Source organism: Vombatus ursinus, unplaced genomic scaffold, assembly GCF_900497805.2.
Source record: "Vombatus ursinus unplaced genomic scaffold, bare-nosed wombat genome assembly UNPS02014801.1, whole genome shotgun sequence".
NCBI classification, from domain to species: Eukaryota; Metazoa; Chordata; class Mammalia; order Diprotodontia; family Vombatidae; genus Vombatus; species Vombatus ursinus.
In genome coordinates, this window is record NW_020954579.1 from 28,604,655 (window position 1) to 28,626,693 (window position 22,039).

General features: G+C 39.9%; 1 protein-coding gene across 3 annotated transcripts in view; it reads left to right on the plus strand.

The window, feature by feature from the left end:
* The window catches only part of CSNK1D (casein kinase 1 delta), a 63,098-nt gene that overhangs the window by 37,228 nt on the left and 3,831 nt on the right, over positions 1-22,039 (plus strand). Inside the window, exons 7-10 of one of the 3 annotated variants that reach the window (XM_027873142.1) lie at positions 2,854-3,025; positions 6,634-6,773; positions 11,398-11,462; positions 12,873-15,390. In XM_027873142.1, coding sequence (XP_027728943.1) covers positions 2,854-3,025; positions 6,634-6,773; positions 11,398-11,430 — 345 coding nt within the window. In that variant the 3' untranslated portion in view covers positions 11,431-11,462; positions 12,873-15,390. Of the gene's footprint in view, positions 1-2,853; positions 3,026-6,633; positions 6,774-11,397; positions 11,463-12,872; positions 15,391-22,039 lie in introns of those variants that run through there. The other 2 variants (XM_027873143.1, XM_027873144.1) reach the window with 2 other exon arrangements.

The window sequence follows — 22,039 nt, forward strand, 5'->3', positions numbered from 1 at the left end:
AAGAATGGAACAGATATCTTAAGATTGGAGAAGACCAAATGTCCTGATTTTTTTTTTAAGGGGGTTGGAATGGAACAGGGTTGGAGTGTAAACGTAAGTCAGCAACTTCATCCTCAAAAATTATAATATATTAAATAGGTGGTTTGTGAAAGTGTTGAAAGGTGAGTTGTGACCACCAAGAGAGCTAGCATGGCTTCATCAAAAACAGCCATGCCAGTCTAACATAATTTTTCTGACAGGGTAACTCAACTGGAAGATGAGGAAAATGCTATCGAAGTAGTAGGTATATTTGACAAAGCTGTTCTTGTTATGCTTGTGACGATGGAGAGATTTGATCTAGGTAAAAACTGGTGAAAAACTGGACTCAAAGAGTAGCTATTAATGGCTCTGTGTCAGCCTGGAAGAAGGTCTCTATTGAAGGGAATTGGGAATCTGTCTTTTGCCCTGGACTATTCTTCCTTTTTTTTTTTTTTTTTTTTTTAAATCAGGGACCTATGAATGAAGTACACTTATCTAATTTTTGGGTGACATTATGGTAGAAAGGATGGCAAATTGGATGACAGAATCAGCATTCAGAAAGATCTTGGCTGCCTAGAATAGTAGGCTAAGCCAAATAACATAAAATTTTATAGGGATAGATATAAAGGCCTATGTTTGCATTCAAACAACCGCACGATTCCAAAATGGGGAAGCCATGGCTGGGCAATATTCATGTGAAAAAAAATCTGAAGGTTTTAATGGCCTGCGTATTCAGTGTAAGTCAATATGATATGGCGGCCAAGAAAGTGAAGGTCCATCTTGGGATACATTATGAAAGGCCTAGAGTCCCAAACCAGGGAAGCCAGTATTCTTCTGTTCTTTTCTCTGGAGAAGAATGTTCTATACTGAGTATCCCATCTTAAGATGAAGACAGGAGATAATTGGGAGCAACCAGAAAGCTGATGGGCATCAAAATCTTGCCCAATGGGAATTCCTTGGAGAACAGAGCAGACACTTGGGAGAACCATGAGCGCTGTCTTCAAATATCCAAAGAGTGTTGGGTAGGAGAAAAATTCAATTTGTTTTTCATTCTTGGCCCCATAGGAAAAATTAGGGCCACTGGGTGGAAGTTGCAGAGAAGTGTATTTCATTTTAATGTAAGGAAGGTTTTCCTTTCTGACAGAGATCTAAAAATATAATAGACTCTACAAATAGTAGGTTCCCCTGGATGAATGCTTTGAGGGAAGACATATTATAGAGAGGCTTCTTGGCTGGATTGGACCAGATGGCCTCTAGTATCCCTGTAGAGTCTGTGATTCTGATACTAGATCAACATGAATGATGGAACTTGAAGGTGTTAAGTTAAATCATTCATTCATAAGCTGTATGGGGAGAAACCCAGATATTTTTTCCCATATTTTAGGAGTTAAATATTTTTATTCTGTATGAATTCAACCTATTCACTTCAGTTGTATAATAAATGACTATAATTAAGAGGTTTCCATGGAGGGGTCATTGGAAATTTTGTAATTTTTCTTTCGTGCTATCCCTTTCTTCTGAGTAGAGACATCATAGACAGGGTTCCTGTTGTTGAACTCTAGTTCTCAAGAAAATGGCCTAGGGGATTTAGAAACCTGCAGAACCAAGAGGATGGGAATCTTTCTAGTGCAGTTGAACATACTTATTGGTTCTTCTACTCAAAATTTGGTTTCTCAGCATATACCCTAACTGACAGAGTCACTTATAATTTTTCTCCTTGTGTTATTTTCTTTCTATCAAGGGAATTTATTAGTCCTTAAAAATTGGTTGGCCAAGAGTGTCATAGCTTAAGTGTCTAAAATGAAATGTGTATGAAAATACTTGATAAATTTTAAAGCCCTTATCTGAGATGCTGCTGCTGGTGGTCCTGTGGTGGTAGTAATAACAACAGAGCAATGTACCCATGGGTTTGCGATTTGTGCCATATTCTTAATTTGGAGTCTACACTATGAATGCAGCCATATGCATCCACATCCATCCTCACCTGGCATAACCTCTTCGGTGATAGCACTTTGCCTTTTCTGTCCTACCTACCCTCTTGACATGCTAAATGTAATTCACTTAATGATATCTCTTACCCTCTGGCCTGATTCTACCAGGTCAGATGTTTCTGCACTTTAGCAGCATCTGGTTTCATACCTACTTTGTCCTTCTACTCACCCTCTCTGTACCCCTTCTTTGACTGTACCTTGGCTTTTGGTAGTCTGTTTGTCTTATTACCTGGTACTGCTTCTATCTCCCCCAAAGGTCACATCATAGTACATGAATGTTTTGTGTGATTTGCAGGCACAGATAGAATTAAAAGGGGACATTCATATAATCAATAGTATAGATACAGGGTTTGAAGGAGCTTTTCAGAGCTTTGACCTTGTCTATATGATTGCATTTAGGAGTTGTGAGAAGCAGTTTCTCTTGCTTAGGAAGAAAGGAAAGAAACAAGCATTTATTAAGCACCTACTGTGTAGGCTAAGTGCTTTATAAATATACAACCCTGGGAGATAGGTGCTATTATCCCCATTTTTCAGTTGAGGAAACTGAGGCAAAGAGAGTTTTTGTGACTTGACTAGAGTCACACAACTAGTAAGTGTCTGAGTCTGAATTTGAATTCAAGTCTTCCTCACTCCAAGCCCAGCAAGCACTTGAGGTGGCTTAACAGGGTTCTGCCCTTGTGATAACAATAGGAAGTCTCTTAACCTTTTCTTGTTGTTAATCTCATCACAAGACAAGTCTTCCCCCCAAATATAGCTTAGTGTTTTCTCAAGTGGCCAAATAATTGTAAAGGAATCTTGATAAAGTTAGCAGTAAGCCAGGTCTGATAATGTTGACCTTCCTTAGGGTGCCAGCCGGGCAGCTGATGATGCCGAAAGGGAACGCCGGGATCGAGAGGAGCGATTGAGACATTCCCGAAATCCAACTACTCGGGGTCTCCCTTCCACTGCATCAGGCCGCCTCAGGGGAACACAAGATGTAGCTCCTCCCACTCCCCTCACCCCTACCTCACATACTGGTAAGTGGGCGAACAAAAGCCGCTTTCCCTAGGCCTTTTTTTAGCTGGTAGTTTATTTTTGTTTTCTTTTTTTTCTAATTTAACTTTTTTTGAAAGAGTTGATGGTTCAAGAACCATGCCCTAGATTTAGAACTTGTGAGATCTTTTTCCAGCTCAAGCTCCAACTTGCTCTGGGGTCATATACAAATTGATAACCAGTTAATTTGTTAACAGATTTTATGTCAATATCGACTACTATTTATCAAGTTTATTCTGATAATTACCCCTAAGCAGATGACATGGCTCTCTTGGAAAAAAATACCTTTATGAAAGCATTTCACAGAATAACAAAATCTGACAGTTGGAAGGGATCTCAGAGGCCATCTCATACAACCTATCCCCATATGCAAAAGGAATCCCCGCTATAATATGCACCCAAAATGATCATCCAGCATCTGCTTAGAGCCCCCTGAGGTCAGGCCAGTCTACTTTTAGACTGCTCTAATTTTAAAGAAGTTTATCTAACATCAAGCCTAAATTGACCTCTTTGCAACTTCTGTCTCTGGTTCAGCTCCCTGGAGCCAAAAAGAACAAGTCTAATCCCTCTTCCACTTGCAATTTTTGAACATAGTTATTGTGTCCCCATGAGTCTTCTCTCCAAGCTGAATTTGCCAGTTCCTTCAACGAGCCCCATATAGCATGGACTCAGGACCCTTCACCATCCTGGTTGCCCTCCTCAGGACATACTCCCCTTTATCAGTGCATTTCAAATAGTAGTGCCCAGAACAGAACTCAATCTCCCTTGCCCCCAAGCGTGAGGTCTTATGAGAGCAGAATGTAATATTATTATCTCCTTACTCCGAGAAGCTGTGCTTCTCTTAATGTACATCAGGATTGTAATAGCTTCATTGTCTGCTGCATAACATTGCTGTCATGTGGAGTATGCAGCCAGTAAAACCCCAAGATCTTTTTCAGAACAACTGCTATCTATCCATACCTTCCACCAGCTTACATTTGTGGAGTTGATTGTTTTTTTTTGTACCCAAGTGCAAGTTAGCTTTACATTTATCCCTGTTGAATTATTAGAATCAGCCCAGTGTTCTAGCCTGTCAAGATCTTTTAGGGGATGCTAACCCTATTGTTAAACTATCCCTTCGAGCTTTGTGTCACCTGCAAATTTAATGAGCATACCTCCTATGTATTTATCTATGTAAGTCGTCAGGCCAAACGCAGATGCCTCGGGTAAGAGTATAGCATAGACTGTTGGGCCTAAGAGTCAGAAAGACCTGAGTTCAAATTTGGCCTCAGACATTAGCTTTGTGACCTTGAACAAGTCACTTAATCTGTTTGCCTCAGTTTCCTCAATGGTAAAATGGGGATATTAATAACATTTGCCCAACAGGGTTAGTTATGAGGATCAAATGAGGTATTTGTAAAGCTCTTAGAATGGTGCCTGAAACATAGTAGTTACTTACTAAATGCTTATTCACTTAGCCTTCAAAGCTCAAATTGAACCATAAACAAACTGCTCTTGAGTCCAGCCATCCAGCTAGTTCTGATTCCATCTGATTGTATTCTCATTTATCTAATCCTCTTCTTTCCATTTTCTCTCCACAAGGATAGTATGAGATACTTTGTCAAAAGTTCTGCCAAAATTTGGTAAACTACACCCATGACATCCCTCTTATCTGCTATTTTACTCATCCTATTAAAAAGGAAGTTAGGTTATTCTGCATGACCTTCTTCATTGAACCCATGCTGGCTCTTTGGAATCACTGCTTCCCTTTCTAGATGGCACCAGTCATCTCTTTAATGATCCATTCTAGAATCTTCCTGGAAATCAAAGTCAAACTCACTGGCCTATAGTTTATAGGCTCTATTTTCTTCTCTTTTTTGAAAAGTAGGACAATATTTGCTCTTCTCCAGTTTTTGTGTACATCTTCAATACAGTTTATCACTGAAAGAAGCTGAGCAGTCACATCAGCCAGTTCTTTCAGGGCCTGAGGAGATATCATTTGGGCTAGATTACCTGAATTTAATATCTCCTTACTTACCTTGGGTATCAACTCCCTATTAGTCATTTTTATTCTGTCATTTCCAGTATAAAGGCCATTCTGCTTTGTAGAGAAAACAAACAAAAGAAAAGTTGAGTAATTTTGCCTTCTTCTTTCTTATCAGTTAGCAACATTCCATCCACCCCAGCCAAAAGTCATATACCTTCTTTGATCATTTTGTACCCAGTACAGTTGAAAATAAATTTTTTTTGTTTTCCGTAACTTCCCTCATAAGCCTTAGCTCATTCAAAGGGTTAATATCTGTAACACTATTTTTACAGGATTATTCTATAAACTCATTTTCTTCTTCAGTGGAGCTGTTTCCCTTTGTGTCTTCAGAATTTCATTTCTGAGCATCTGCCATCCCTCCTGAGCTTGCATCCCCTCAGGCATTTTACTCCCTGGGATTCTACCTATCTTTGCTCTGAATCCTTTGAAATCTGCTTTCCCAGCCAGGTGTGGTAGTGCACTACTGTAATCCTAACTACAAGGCTGGTGAATCTCTTGATCTCACAGTTCAGAATTGTTAGAGGTTATATGCCCAGGTCAGAAAATGGAGCAAGTTGAAACTCCACACTGATGAGTATTGAGATTGGGCCTTTGAAGGGACCTAATCTTCAGGGGGGAAAAGAAATTCTGGTTTCCCAAAATTTGGGATACACATCAGACTATGTCTCGATTTCTTCTTCTCTCTCATAAACTCTTAAGATGAAATAGTAGCTTGCCCACAAAGTTTCCACCGTTTTCATTACTAACCCACTTCTGTCTGTTAGTGAGAATCTTACCCAGAATAGAATTTCCTTTTGTTGGTTTCTCTTTCCTTTGGAAGGATAAAAAATTATCATTAAACCACTTAATACCTTTTTTTTTATCCCATCATTGTCCATATGTAAATTGTACTTTTCCTCTCAATATATTTTGATTCGGTAGTTGATAACTAGGTAGCAAAGTTAGATTACTGGACTTGGAGTCAGGAAGACCTTAGGTCTGCCTCAGGTCCTTGATAGTTATGTGACCTTGGGCAAGTAACTGAACCTTTTTGAGTCTCAGTTTCTTTATCTGTAAAATGAAGGGGTTGAACTTGAAAACTTCTAAGATTCTTGCTAACCCTAAATCTATAATCCTGTGAATGGGTCCCCAGTCTTTCCTCTTTTGCTTCATGGTATTTTCTGGTTTGGGAATGTATGATGATTTTTATAAAAGATTTTGCTGCTAAACCAGTATAAACAAAGTCCTCATTTGGTGCTAATGTAATGCAAAGTTCCATAATACCTGTCTTGTTATTTTAATCGTTTGAGTAAATAAATAGTCTGGAAAGCATTGTAACATCTTGCAAATGGACCAGCATTGTCAGTATTTATCCCATCAAGCTTGTCTCTGAGTTTGAGGTTGCAAGATAACCAGTGGTGTCATAAAACAAAGCTATTCATGTGCCTGATATAAAGGTGTTGAATGAACTTGTTGAACCTGATTTCAAAAGTAAAATATGCTAAATAGTGGAGTTTGAAGCTAGATTCTAAGATAGGTGAATAAAGAGAGCCTTTACAGTTTCACTCATTGTATCTTTGCACCTAGCTAACACCTCTCCTCGGCCTGTCTCCGGAATGGAAAGAGAGCGGAAAGTGAGTATGAGACTGCATCGTGGTGCCCCAGTCAATATCTCTTCATCTGATTTAACAGGCCGACAAGATACCTCTCGCATGTCAACCTCACAGGTACGAAATTTGGGCACGCCTTAACCAGGGGGAGAGCTAGGGATCACAGCATGGTAATGTGTGTAAATGTGACTCCTCAGTTTTAATCTGCTGCTTCCCCTGCACTGACTAGACAAAATGGATCCCCCATGTCTTGTGTGTGATTTAAGGTTTTGTTTTTCGTTCCTTTACCTCAGGGATATGAGTGGAGTAAGGCCTATTTGAAATCTTTTGAATATTTTAGAAGTCTTCCCAGCTTCCTGGGTCTCAGATTTGTAATAGCTGTTTTCCTGCCAAGGTTGAGATTCACCAAGGGAGTTGAGCTATACATACTTAAGGACCCTTTTCCTTAAAGGAGCCAGTAAGCAAAGAACCATTGAAGGCCTTTTCTCTTCTTGTTATTTAATCCCTCCTATGTTTGCCTCCCACTGAGTACTGTGATCATGTACCCTGGACTTGCGTCTTTCATAGACATAATCTAAGCAACAAACTGCCTGTATCTCTTGTTGATATGACAGGCCATTCTTATAGGCCCTGCTTGGAAAAGTTTTCCTCATTCTTTTTAGTTGGAGAGCTAAACCCTAGTAAAGAGCAAGAAGAGTCAAGGTATTGATTTTTAAAAAAAAAAAAAAAGTTAATAGCTTGTAGTGGGAGTCATTGTGTAGTGAGCCGGTTTCCCTTTGTCCTTCTGGACACATGTCAAGTCCTGGGTACACATGTTCCACAGTGGGTGATAAATAACTTTCTTTTCCTTAGTACAGTATTATGGAATTGGGTTAAATTTGGTTTCATGCCTTCTCTGTATCTTGTTTGCTCTCTTCACTAATGAGAACTTGCCCATTGAAATAAATATAAACTTGATGCACAGTGGAGGCAGCAGAGCCATGATGAAGAATCCTCAGCTCCAAGCCAGGCCTCAGATTTCTCCCTCTTTAACCACTTTATTCCATGCACATTCTTTTTCTCTCATCACTCTGCTTTGATGCGTACCTACTTCAACAAACTGGGACAGATCTTTACATGTGTTATCAATTTTTTTTCCCCAGTCACCTTTCCTTTTTGTTCCCCACCCCCGGCAGTTCCTGTATGTTCGTGGTGCCCTTTGAGTAATTAGAATAGACCAAAGCAAAATCTGTCTTTTGGTCCTTGGTCACTTGACTCCATGCTTGTTTACGGCTTGTTTACTGGCAAATGTCCTGCAAAATTTTACATATAGGATATGAGTTACCCAAGTCAGTACTGGAATTCTTGATTTGACACAAGTCAGTTTGAAAGATTAGCTGGAAGATTGGTTCTTGTGGTGGCTCTTGAAATGACATCCTTGTTAATTGTGATACTTTTTAGTTTCTAAATAAGGATAGACTTCTTACTTAATTGAAGTTATAGTTTGGTTAGTGAGTTAAGTGTGTTGGGTGACAGTACATAGAGTGACAGAGAATAAACCCTGCATTTATCCAAAATTGTAACTGTATAACTTAGTCTTATGGAGAAGAAAATTGCTTTCCAAGTTCCCTTTATGATTTTTTTTCCTCCTTTTTAAAATGGTCATTTATTTGGTGAAGGTGGGACACATATAAGAATGTTTGACTATTTCTGGGAATGGCAGACAATATTGATGAGGTAGCCAATTTCCCTATTAGGAGTATGAGATCTGGAGCACACTACCCCCATGGATGGTACTTAGTAATTAATCGAATTTTAGATTTTGAAAGTATTTTATTATCTAATCAATAGAAGTGGCCTAGTATGCCTTTTCCCCCACGAACAGTGAAATGGTCCGGTGTGGAATGTAATACACATGCTAATCTATAGTTCATTTCCATTTATACCTCTAGCATTCATGTTAATTTAAAGACCACTTACTCCCCTAGTAGTTTTGGAGAGCTCTCAGAAATTAGGGTAAACAGTACTAAGGGAGGTGAACTGGTTTTTCCTGAGTACCTCTCTTTGCCTGGTCCTGCCTAGACTCGTATTCTGACTTGGCTTTGGGGATCTAAAAATTGTGTGTGATACTTATAGGGTTGTTTCATATTCTATGGCACTTTGGCCAGTTAACATTTGACCAGTAGGGTTGGAATACCTAATTTAAAAAAATAATAATAATAAAGCAAAATGAATCATCTATTAAAAAGTTTGGATCTAAAAGAAAATTATAGAGATTCATAATCAGTATTTTGGCTGTCAGAGATGTTGGACCAATTCTTAAATCAAAGTTTATTAACCTCTCCTGCTACCTTTTGATGTTCTCATAGTTAAGTAATATGAAACATAGGAGGTGCCCTGTACCTTTTGCAAAGTCCCTGAAAATTATAGAGGTGACTTCACAATATTTGATTGGCAGAGAGTCTCTGTTTCTTTTTCTTCCTTCAGAATGGTTCTGTTGGCTTTTAGCTCTTGTTCATTTCACTTTCCCCTTACCTAATCAAGAAGGGTAATATTGATTGGCAGTCCAGGGCTTTGAATGTAGGGAAGAATCTTCAAAGATTTTGATACTCAGTAACAGTATGTCCTCTTTAAGAGGACAGACAGCCTCAACATTTGTCAGTGGTCTTTACTTGGGAGGGGTCCTTTGAAGGCACCAACGACTATATAGATAGCTAGATCAGAGACATTTCTTCCTCCTGCAGACCGTTCAACAATTTTCCATCTTCTGAAATTCAGCTAAAGATACTTTATGAAAAGGCATTTTGCATCTTCTGCAGATGCAAACCTGTGTCATCAGCACATTCATATTTTCCCCCTCAAACCCCCCTAGTGGGTTCCTGCCTGTAGAGAACATTTCTAGATCAGCCATGATGTTTGCAAAGAATATTGCTATACGGTAGGTAGGCGATAATACAGTGACTCAGTCAGACAGAAGCTGCCATATTTCCTGGATCATTCCATAGACTGCCCAAGAGCTAGCAGAAGCTTCTTCCCACTAACTGCCTCTCGGGGCAGCTGTCTACTCTTGAATCTTAGCTCTGGTTTTCCTTTCTATTTTCTTGCAGTCCCAGGAAATGTCCCAGGGGGATTGGGGGGAGGGGGAGATCTTCTCTATCTCATCATCTATACAGTTCTTACAGCAGCAAGTGTGTTTTGAATCTATTAAAGCATCGACTAGTGAATTCAAGAGATTTCAGTTGTTTCTGAATGTATAGATTACCATTGGTGTAAACACACTCTTAGCCTCTTAAGAGACTCAAGTCTCATTTATTTCTCAAAGACTTAATGTGTAATTCAGTCTGAAAAATATGTAAGATGCAGAATAGGAAAGGGGCAGAGATGGGCTACATCTCAATAACACAGTTTATAATTTTGGAAGCCTTCATTTTTAATGAAGGTTGTTTGTTACTAAAGAAAGTCATGTGTTGCCTTAAGAAGCCATTTTTTAAGAGGAAGAAGGTGGGGGAAGGAGGGGAATGCAACCTCTTTCACTTCTAGAACTCAGCTTCTTCCACTTTCACACTCCTACGTGGCATCTCTGAATGGTACCTTTTCTATGATGTTACATAGATGAGCTCAAGGTTTTCAATTCTAGTGACTCTGGGATTCTGGTTATTCTTTTCCCTGGTCCCTCTCCCCAAAATCTGGTTTAAGTCCTTTATTCTCCAAGTGAATAGCAATCAGCATCTAGCTCATTCATCATTAACTTGTGACCATTACATCCTAAGGAAAAGAAAAATACTACCAATTTAGAAAAATTATCTTCTTTCTGAAATTAGCTTACTTTACCTGCTGGTCATCAAAAAAATTGTCCTGCTCAGAAGATATCTGGGTCCGGGATTCCTGCCCTTTGGATTGCTACCCTTTGGATTGCTGCTAGGTTTTACCACTTATGTCTCAGAGCTGGCATTCTTTTCTATGCTACCAAGAATTTGACAGTAACTCAGTTTCTCTCTCTGCTGGAATCAGTTTGAAAGATTTCCTTAGTGTTTATAAATGGACTTCCTTGCCAAACTCTAGGGACTGTTTCTAGACTGTTACTTAAGGTGCTTATCCCTTCAGGGGCATGCAATAGAATTTGTTAGTCAAGATACAGGAGCCTTTGCATCCACGGGATCCAAACAGCTTGATCTCAGAATTTGCTGAAGTACAGAAATTTATCCATTTTGACTTATTCTTCCACAATCATTGACCAGCTCTCTCAGCTTAGTGTTTAAGGATGAAGTTAAATACATCCAGGATTTGGAAACAACTGAGTAGAGGAAATTCATACAGAATCTGTTCTCTTGTCTGCCTTCTTATGGATTAGCTTTAAGAAGAAGAATGACTAGCTTCCCTAATTTGGGGCTGAAAGACTTAAGCAATATTTGGCAGGAGAGGGGATGGTTGGGGGCAATACGAATTCTCTTGGGTCAGAAGTCTGGCTAATGTTTGCTAGGCAGTATACTTGGAAGGGAAAAAAAAGCGTGTCATCACCTGAGATTCTCCTTTCCCCAATATTTTCTTTTAAAAAAAAGTGCCAGATAGCAGGCTCTTGTAAGAGCTGGTTATAAAAAGGTTTCTGCATGTATATGTTATGGATCTGGTTTTGAGATTAGGAGAAATGAAGATCTTTGGAAATAGGGGCTGCACTTAGGAAGTCAGGTGGGACGATGACCTCACAATGCTGTGTTTGGCCAGCAGGACTCTTACCAACAGCTGTCTTTTCCCCCCAACTCAGAATAGCATTCCTTTCGAACACCACGGCAAGTAGCTGCTCGTCTACCCGTTGGAAGGCAGCACTGGGTGAGTGTGTTGATGTTCGGTTCCATCTCATTAGCCGTCAAGACTCAGGGGCTGGGGTGGGAACTGACCACCCTTCTTCCCCTGTCCTTCCCACCTTTGGGAGCCTTTAGGTGGGGCTGGGCTTGCATGCCAGGTACTTGAGTTAGATTGAGGTTTTTTGGTGTGGATTTCAAAGCAGCTGGTTACTTTGCATGGGAGAGAGCAATCTCTGCATTGAGATGTGGATCTAAATAAGTCCAAGAAATGGAATCCAGTTGTACTTTTGACAAAGACCTGCCTTCATATTGTCTCATCAAAGCAAAGGGCTTTCTTATAAATGAAACCCATTTAATGTTGTAGATTCTTCACATTTTCCTCTCCCCCGGTTCATGCTTCTCCCTGCCAAAGACTTTGTCAAATCCTGCTCTGTTTGATCCTGTACCACTACATTTGCACCTGGCTGTTTGGAGCCTTCTGAGGCTGGTGTCTTAAACAGGCATGATGGCATCAATCTACCTATTTGGAAACAGATAGGACCAGGCTGTTCTTTGTTTTATAGTGTTTAGCTGAGGAGTTCCATGCTTAAGTTGGGGTTAAATTTTTTAGTTCTTACCGAGTTGAAAGACCCACAATGGTCTTCACGCCTCCTAGCTTCTTTTCGTCACCTCTTCTGCTCTTCATTTCTTTTTGTGCTCTCATGTTGTTTTTCTTTTCAAACTCAGTCACTTTGCCAACCTTCTCATCCATACAGCTACTGTCTGTATTAACCCATCTAGCTGTAGCCACCTGCTCTTTACTCTTCCCACACCCCCTTTCCCTTGCTGCAGTTGGTGCATGGCTGGGAGCTCCTGCTTACTTCTCATTCGCAATTCAACACTCTGCATTTCCTGTGAACAGCAGACTTGCAGCTTTGGTCAGGTCTAGTCACTGCTGCGTGACACCTGTAATTTAACGTTGTAGGCATGGAAATATCTTGATGGGAGCTACTTCTCACATCTTCTCCCAAAGGGGAGCGTCTTAGTACTCAGCTGGGGCTTGTGTAGCCATTTCCAAAAAGGCAAGACACTTGTTGAGAGGGAGGGATTGGGAGAGGTTTATTTCTAGCCCTCTTGAATTCTCATCAGATCAATTTCACAGCTCAGCTAATCATAACCTGATTTTCCTTGCTTGCCTGCCCCTTCTTCCTTCCCTGATTTCTGTCACTCGTTTTGCTGAGCACATTTTCCTGGTGGCAGAGGTGCTTTCCGTCTGCAATTCCCTTCCAGCAAGCTGTGGGAGGAGGCGACCTAGAGTGGGTGCTGGTTGGCATTTATGAATGTAGAGCTCCTGATCTTCCCAGGGCTTTACCACCTTGGTATTTTGCACCCACTCAACTGGTCCTGCATTTTTCTGGCTACACGCTGACATTCTCCTGTGCTTTGGCTCCGACAGATTCCCGGTCGGGTGACTTCCAGTGGTCTTCAGTCTGTTGTGCACCGATGAGAAATCTCCTTTTTGCCGTGGAGGGGCAGACAATGCATGGCTGATCTACTATGTTACCTACCAATGGCTTTACTAGTGAAACGTCCCCCGATCTAGAACAGAAAACGTTAACACCAGGAGCTCTCCAGGCCTTTTTACCCAGCGATGCTCATGGGGGAAATAAAAAAAATACCCTAAACTGAACAAACTCCAAGTGCTGCCATCGCCAGGGGCTGAAACCTGATGCCCCCTCACAAAGAACTCAGTTGTAACGGGGCTGGGAAGAAAAACCAGAGTGTAAGAGAGAGACAATTTGCAAAGAGAATCAAACTCCCATTCGAGAGTCTTTTCATTTTTCCCTCCACTGGTGGTAAACTTATGCTACCCCTTATTATTATTCTACTGTAACTATAAATCTTTTACTTGGTTTAAGACAGTTTTGTATCATTTTGCTAAAAATTATTGGCTTAAATCTGTGTAAAGAATTCTGTCTTTTTATTGTTGCGTTTTTGTCTTTTTTTTTTTAATTTTATTTTATTTTTTTCCGGTCTGACTTAAAGATGTTGACTTTGAAGAATCCTGCATCAAAGACACTGGCTTGGAGTTTTCAGTCAGGGAGTGTATGTGAATTAAAATGATCAAATTTTTTTGTGTTTTTTTGTTGTCTTTGTATAATCCAGTTTGGAGGGGGTTTTCTCATCAAAGTTTTATGTACATATATATGTACACACATATATATATATATATGAGTAATATATATGTATGGCTTGCAGTTTCATTAACTTGCTTTCTGGCTGTCTTATTCATTCCTCCCTATGTAAAACCGAAAGGCCCCTACAACACAAAGCCGTTTTGAATTTCTTGCCAGTCTTCAGTACAGTCAGAGAGCTAAGACTGCTGCTTGAAGGGTGCAGGGCTACTTTCAAACAATGCAAGACACTGCTCTTTCCAAAGGTGCATGGGAAGGGAAATAAGAAGTCTTCTGAAGAATTTGGAAGCCAAGGCTCTTGAGACCCAAATTGAACAGCTGGGAGTTCTTATGATTAAAAACCGAGTATATGTTTATGGTTTCCTTGTGAGAAGATTGTAATTGAAAGATTCGGGTTAGTGTATGATTTTCTTGATGTTGGTTGCCTAAATGCCTTTGAATTGGGGAAAATTTAAAGTGGACTATAAATGCTACCAATACAAGATTGGCACTTCATTTGTAGTAACAACTGTGTGCTCAGAGTAACTGGTCTGCCATCATTTGATGCCAAGGTTTACCCACATGGGCTGAACGGATGAAGGGGAATCCCAGGAAATGCCAAGAAATAGATGCTTTCAGCCTGCATTTGAAATTTTAACATGCCAACAGGTTATGGTCATGCATTTGTGGGGCAAGGTTTTTTGGTAGCCCAGAGTTGCGTGTGTGTGTGTGGACCGAAGAGAAACAAAGAAATGCAGGGTTGACTCAAAAACCTACTAGAACGCAAATGGCTTCCATACACAGCATCTTTTTCCTCTGGAGGCTCTCGGGGACTTCTGCTCTTGGTAGCTTTTCATAAAATGATGTTTCTTATTGTTAATCTTGCTGCACTCACAGAAACACAGAACCATAGTGATACCAAATCTTGACTCAAGCAAAGTAGATGTGAGCTTTTTCTGTCTTGGGAATCAAGGTGCAATATATATATATATCTATATATATCTATATATATACATAGATATTTTTATATTTCTTTCTAATCAGCCCATTGGAGAGTCTGTCCTGTTCGGAAGCTAAGCTATACCCACCCCTTTCTCCTACTCTTTATCCATTAGTCTCATTCTGAACCCCGATTTCCTAGAATGAAACATTTGTTCATGAAGACACCTAATTTTTTTAAATTGATGTTGCAGTGTTTGGCCAGTCACTTTCATTTTCATTGCCAGTAGTTGTTCCATTTAATCCCAATAATTGATTTTTTTCAAAGCCCCAATCTGGTTGCTTTTATGAGCTTTTAGGGAGTATTTACTTGACAGGGTTGGGGGAACTTGAGTTTTGGGAGTGCAATAGGAAGATTCAAAGTGTTGATTAGTGGAGGGATTTTTTTGTGTAGCCGAATGTTTTAATGAGTTAGGTTTTAATCTTTCAGGCATGTCATTATCAGCTACCGTCCTACACTGAAGTGTGCTTTCTTTGTAAATATCTGTGGTTTCTGATGTAATGCTAGAAAGACATATCAGAGGCAGCCTTTCTTCCTCCCTGTATCCAGGACCTGGAACTGACAGAATATGTTTGAAAAGTGGTTTCAGATGCAGATTTCTAGAATTGTGTGTGGTTGTGGACAGTTCTTGCCCTTCCATGATATTTAACTCCCCACCATTACCTGCAGGAAATGTAGTTAGAACGTCTGTATCAACCTGTGTATTGGTAACAAATATCTCTGAACAGCTCATTTGTATTACCACTGTATTTGTGTACTTTAACAATTGTGTAAATAATAAATTCATAATGACTTCTACATTTCTCCCTCTCCCCTTTCATGTCGTCTTTTTTTCACCTGTTTGAGAACAGTTCACTATGTGTAGATTAACCATAAGAGCATGAAAATGATTTTTTCAAAACTGGTTCTTATTGTTTTGAAAATGAGATTTGGATTAATCTATGTTAATTCTTTGAGATACTACTGACTTATCCCTGCATGGTGATTGGGAGTTAGGAGCCTTGATAGGGTTGAACCCTTTGGACTTCTCAAAGTCACGCAGTACCATATTGTTTTGACAGATTTAGGCACATAGTGGTCTTCTAAGGAGGTTTTCAGAGCACTTTTCTAAAAGGGAATGTCCTAATTTCCACCTTCTAACAACACGTTGACTAGGTTACTTAAAAATTTAACATTCTCTGTGTTTTGTTTTGTTTTGTTTTATTTTGTTGCCTGGGAACTTGATTTGTGTGAAGGAGTGAAATTTCTAAAGACCCTCATAGTACTAAGCACTTTTGAATTGCCAATTTCAGTTCTTTAAAACACTTGATTCCTGTCACTTTCTGTACTATGCTGTTTGCAAGTCTGAAAGGCAGAGGAATGAAATGACCCACCCTGTTTCTAGTGGCTTATTTAGTTTCTTGGAAGGGAACAGACTGACTGACTTGAATATCCCTTTTAGGGTACTCTTTCCAATTTACATTTAGTGTTGTTGGGGAGACTCCCTGAAAGATTAAAAACGTAAGAACAGGCAAGCTTCAAAATAATCATTCTGCTTGCCAGTAGGATAGTCCTTCAACACCCTGAGTGTCCCTGTAATCAATTTCCTAGTGGTCTAGCTCTTTTACTAAAAGAGTTCTTAGAGCTGAACTGCTGCTCTTTATATAATACTGATCCCTAGTTGAGAAGCTGCTTCATATTTAAAGTAGGAAATCAGAGCTTGTCAAAATATGTTCAGGTGAGATCTTGTAGGTCAGACTGTATATTGTGGCTTTTTACTTCACCATCTCTACTTCTGAGCTGTTCTGTCTTAAAATCAATGGCAGCATATGGGAAAAATAAGAGGTTGAACAATCATTTTGTTGTGCTGGAAATCTGATTCCCACCCTCCCTTCCTGTTGTCACATATAGCTTTGGGAATACCAGAGTCAAGTTAGAGTTCCTATCAGCCGGCATTTGAATTTGAAAAACAGTAACTACTCATTTGAGAAGTATAAGGCCTTGTGTTTGCCTTATAGTTTTCTCAGAGCCACTCACAGAACTTTAGACAATGCCTTGTGCCCAGAGGGCATAAATTAATCTGGTCAGCAACCTAGTGAAGAAGGTGATATTAATCTCTCCCACTTCATAGAGATGAAAACAAGCTCTGAGGTCCCAAAATGGGAGTCTTGATTCAAGTTCCCTAGTGATTCCTTGGCAGAGGTAATGGCTTCAACTCCTTATTAGTGCTTTGTTAACCAAACCATGTTTTAAAAGTCTACTTGATTTAATTTGCTCTTGTATTTGGAGATAGCTTCCCCTTCATTCTTCCTGTGTTGGAGTGGGACACATAGGGTTTCTGCCGTAGGTCATTTGTTAGTATCCTTGTCTACTTGTTTGAAGTAGTCTGCCTGGGGTGGGCAAAAGACCAGGTTCTTACTCTGTCTTTTTAATGCTTCCTCTCCAAATACGTTACACCCTTCTTACCCATGTGCTGAAGCAACTTTGGAAGAGGCTGGGAAAATGATTCTGTTAGCAAATGCCCATGGAGCCACAACAGTGCCTTTCAAGGGGTGTCCCAGAGGACATTTAATTGAGGAGTGGTGTTAGGTGTGCCATGAGTCACATGGGACTTTCATTTGTAGTCACATGCTCATGCCCAAGTCTCTGAATTCCCTTGCAGTATCCCTAGATTTAAGCAAGTGAATAGGACTGCTTTCAGCATTCCCTGAGGGCTTTCTGCATGATGCTTATTTAATACTTGTATTGTGCAAGAGGGATCTGGCTCCATTTTATTTGTGCTGCGTCTGCATGTATGTCAGGTAAAGCTCCAGAAGGATCCACTGAGTCTAACTGTTCTTTTGAGTTTTTCTGATAATTAGGTTGGTCAGTCCTGCTATTGACATTTCTTTTCTTTTTTTTTTCCCCTGTGAAGCAATTAGGGTTAAGTGACTTGCCCAGTCACACATCTAGTGAGTGTTATGTGTCTGAGATTGGATCTGAACTCAGGTGCTCCTGACTCCAGGGCCAGTGCTCTATCCACTGTGCCACCTCACTGCTCCAAAAGTGTGTCACCAAACTAACCATTGACGTTTCTTGATGGCTTATGGGGGACCTTTTTTTGTGTGTGTGTGTTCCCCTCCCTCCTTTGCTATGTTAACATCAGTTGCCCCTCCCTCTCCTCCTGCTTCTTAGTCTTGTCTACAGCTTTGTCTTTAAAATTCTTTTGGCTTCCAAATGGGAGATTCCGAACTCTCTGTTCTGTCTGCAGTTCTCAAATTAGCCCTTTCCATTATGCTAGCACCCCCACAGTGAAGTCAGTTAGTGGTAGGACTGATATCATCATGAAAGCCCTTTGAACCTTGTTTTTTGGTGGTTGGCTTTAGGATTTTTCCCCCCTTCAACTAGACCTGTGATTTCACTGGTGTAGGGAGCTCCTTGTGAGGAGTTTCCCTCTACCAGATAAAACCTGCTCTCTCACTTGCCTAGCACATTTTGAATCCCGGCTTTCCTGACTTTGAGACCAGCTCTTTGTGTACTAGATAACATTAACTCCATTTATTTCTTTATTCACTCACTCATTCATTCATTCATTCACTTTGTGTATGCCTCTTTCTGTGCTCTACTGAGTAGAATCTAGGTCTCCTTACCAATTTTCAGCTAGAGTTCAGGGTTCACACTTTGCAATTTTTTCAAGACTGTTCTTGGCCAGTTTTCCAATTTAGTACCCCAGAATCTCGTTCATCCCCATTACAAACCATAAACATTGTGAGATACCATCAAATGTACTGATGTATACTTCCCCCCCCAAGAGGGCATATGAAACTTAAATCTTCCTCATTCTCCCAAGGCAGAGGGTTAAAGGTTAAGCTAGAAATCCAACTCAAACTCTCTTCAGTCACAAGGATGAAACAGCTCTGAGTGGGTTTAAGTAGCAAGCTGTGTTTGCACAGAGATTGCTTGGTAATCACTAGACCATTCAATAGGAAATAGATTGGCACCATCAAATTCTGCCTTGGTATAACAGTAAAGAGAATACCTATGTTTTGCTTTGTGGGTGTTTTAAATGTTTCCATTGTCTTCTGGTCGTTATATTCCACATTCAGGTAACCATTAGAATTTATACTTGTAAGGGAGCTTAGAGGTCATCTAGGCCAATGCTTCTATTTGGAGAATAACAAGAATGGTAATAATAACTAACAGGTACACGACTGAACAATACCAGAGTGGTTTAAGGTTGTTAAAGTGCTTTACATATATTAATTTCATTTGATCCTTGAAACATTGAGGTAGATGTTGTTATTTCCATTTTACACATGACAGACTGAGAGGTTAAGTGACTTGCACGGGGTCACAGTCAGTAAATGTCTGTAGTAGGATTTGAACCTAGATCTTCCTGACTTCAAGTCCAGCATGCTATCTACCACGCTGTGTAGCTGCCTGATCCCTTCTAGCATCCTTGGCCAGTTCTAAGTCCAGAAGCCAATTTATTTTATTAAGGAAAAAAATCTGGAGAACAGTAATAAAAATAAAAATAAAAAAAAACCACATTCCTAAAAGGAGGGAAGAGCTTTGGGAGCCTTGTCAGGAATCAGTAGGAAGAAAAATGATGTTAGAGAGACTCTTGAAGAAATACATCACCTCTGTACGTTTCCTTAAGGCATAGCATAACTTCCCAACTTGCCAGAAGTCAAGCTAAATGAAAGAGTTCCACCTACTGTTAAGACAGTGGGAAATACTGGGAATGCAAGACAGTAGCAATATGTACTTTAACATTTATAAAATAAAGGAAAATTCCTTGTTGACACTTATCTGTATACAGAATATTCCTTCCTTGCTCCCAAGGCAGTGACAGAGGAATGATGAGAGAATTTAGGATTCTTTACTTTATATAAGTCAATGAGCTGATCTCTTCTCAGTATTTATCTCACCAAGTGCAGGTTTTGGTACAACCATAGCTTGGTTCACAGCCAGCTTCCTACTATACCTGGCTGTAGAAAAACTACTTTCCCCACTGTTTGCTATAGAGAGCAACAACAACAACAACAACAAAAAAAACCCACTAGAGTTAGGCTGAGAAGACTTTGGTGGGATTTGTGACCCTGCGTGTGACTTAATATTTCTTCACCTCAGTTTCCCTCTAAAATGAACAGATCAAGTTATCTGTGTAAGGTCCCTATGATCCACTGCAGGGCCAGGCTTCTATGGCAGGTTCAAAACCACATACTTTTAAAAATAAAAAAAGCCATCCTGGATCTGATACCTTTTCCTTTTCTAAAGCATCAAAGGAATTTGACCACTGGCTTTACTGAGGTTCAAAAACTCCTTTATTCTGCCCACATTTGCTTTGTTTTCACTTGGATCTGGTCATATAGAGTAGGTAATATTTAATCTGTCACCCTCCATTTGGGCTCAAGAATTTTCCCAGCAAGTGTTTGTGGCAGCTCTGCATTAATCTAGCTTTAAGGGGTCAAGTTTTTATCTCATTTTGCAGCCCAGGAATTCTTTTCCTTACTCATACTTACACTTAACCATGTCTGAATACAAGGTATCACTTTAAACTAACTGAGAGTCAGTTATGGAATGTCCTCTTACTTTAGAGACATCTTTTACAGAAAGAGATTGCATGAGGGGTGCTATTATGTTATTGGCCCAGCTGGTAAAAATTTGAGTTCTGCTTCTGACTCTGCTCCTAACTACTTGTGTAGATTTTGGGCAAAATACCTAAGCTTTCAGGAGCTCAGTTCCCTTGGGGTAAAAGTAAGGATGTTGTACTAAATTATTTCTAAGGTCTCTTCAGCTTTACCATTCTAAGAATCTATGTTAATAGGTCTTATTTGGTTGTCAGCTTTAACTGGTCAGCATTCTCCCAGTAAAAACCTTCCATATAGCTGGATTAGTAATTTAGAAACAGAACCTAATGGCCCCCTCAGCAGTTATGAAGCAAGCCACTTGGGTTGTTATAGAATCTCAATCCCTTTTGGAGTCTAGACAAAAGATTGATACAAATTGAGAAAAGACCCAAGTGCTTTAAGAAAAGAATAGAAAATCCTGTCACCAACATGGTTTGGCCATAAAGGCAGAGGCTGAACTAGATGATATTTCCAGATCCATTTTCAGATCTTGTCATTCTGTTATTCTGATTTTCTCTTCCAGATGGTTGAATTAGCTAAGTGATCCCAGTCACTTTACAGGTCATAAAAGTGGGATAACACTACAACTATACCAAAGGGGAAGAAAACTATCAGACTGTTAAAATCAGAAAAGCAGCAAAGGGAGCATGTGGCCATTGGTCACCCTCTTTATTTGAAGAATCCACACTCCTTATTCAAGAAATTAAAGGCAGGGTTTGGCAGTCATTTCCTCTCTAGTTTGTTTTATTATCTGCCAAACCCATTTCTAAAGCCCAGTTCAGTTGTAAGTAGGACAATTAACTGAAAAAGATTGGCTCCTCCTACTTGAGCTAATAGCATAGTATTTTTACAAAGGTGATTTTCCTTCCTTGTTTGACAAGATCTACTTTGGGGAAGGAAATTCTCTTTGTGCTGGGTAAAAATCATTCTGGTGTTACTGCAGTTACAGAATCACCAATTTGGAAATGACCTCAGAGGCCATAATCATGCAGCTTCCACATGACCAAAAAATCTTTTTTACAAAATTGCCAACAAGTGGTCAGTCAGTTCAGCCTCTACTTGAAAACCTCCAGTGAAGGGAAGCCCACTGCTTCCCAAAGCAATGCATTCCACTTTTGGACAGCTCCATTGCTAGCAAGTTTTTCCTTATCATCAAACCAAATTCTAACTCTCTACAACTTAAACCCAACTACCCCCAGGATATACTCACATAGCCAGCTTATTGCTCTGCTCTGCATTTAGTAGGTGTTTTATAAATATTTGTCTGTGATGACTTGAGAGCAGCTGTGTCATGCCTATAGCAGGAAACTGGAATCCAGAAGTGTGAACACTTGCATTAGAAATAAAAAGGTTCTGGTTTTATTGGAAGGGCAGCTGAATTTGAAGTCTTCTGTAAAGCTGAAGAACTAGAAATCCCTTCTGCCATCTCTTTTCAAAGGGAGAAAAAGAATGAAATGGGATTCTGAAAAATAAAATGCAGTTATGGCAATAGTACCAAAGCAACACCATCTCATTATTGTAAATTGTCCTATGCCTCCATAAGGCATAATTAGAGTTTTCTCAACACAAGTCTTATAATGGCATAAATATTTATTCAGGTGTTGTAGTTCACCAGAAAAACAGGTGGCAGATCCACAGTGAAATCCACATGCCACATTTAAAGTGCATTTACACAGAAGCCAGGTGCAAGGGAGCTTGACAGTTACTTCAGGATAGGCATAGAAGTGTTGGATTGAATAATTCTCAGCCCAGACGCTCCCTTGATCCCATCCCTTCACTCATTCTCTTCCCTTAAACCCACCTGATTACTATCCAGACGTAATAAGCTCGAAACAGAGTTGGTCTTGGGAAAATATCA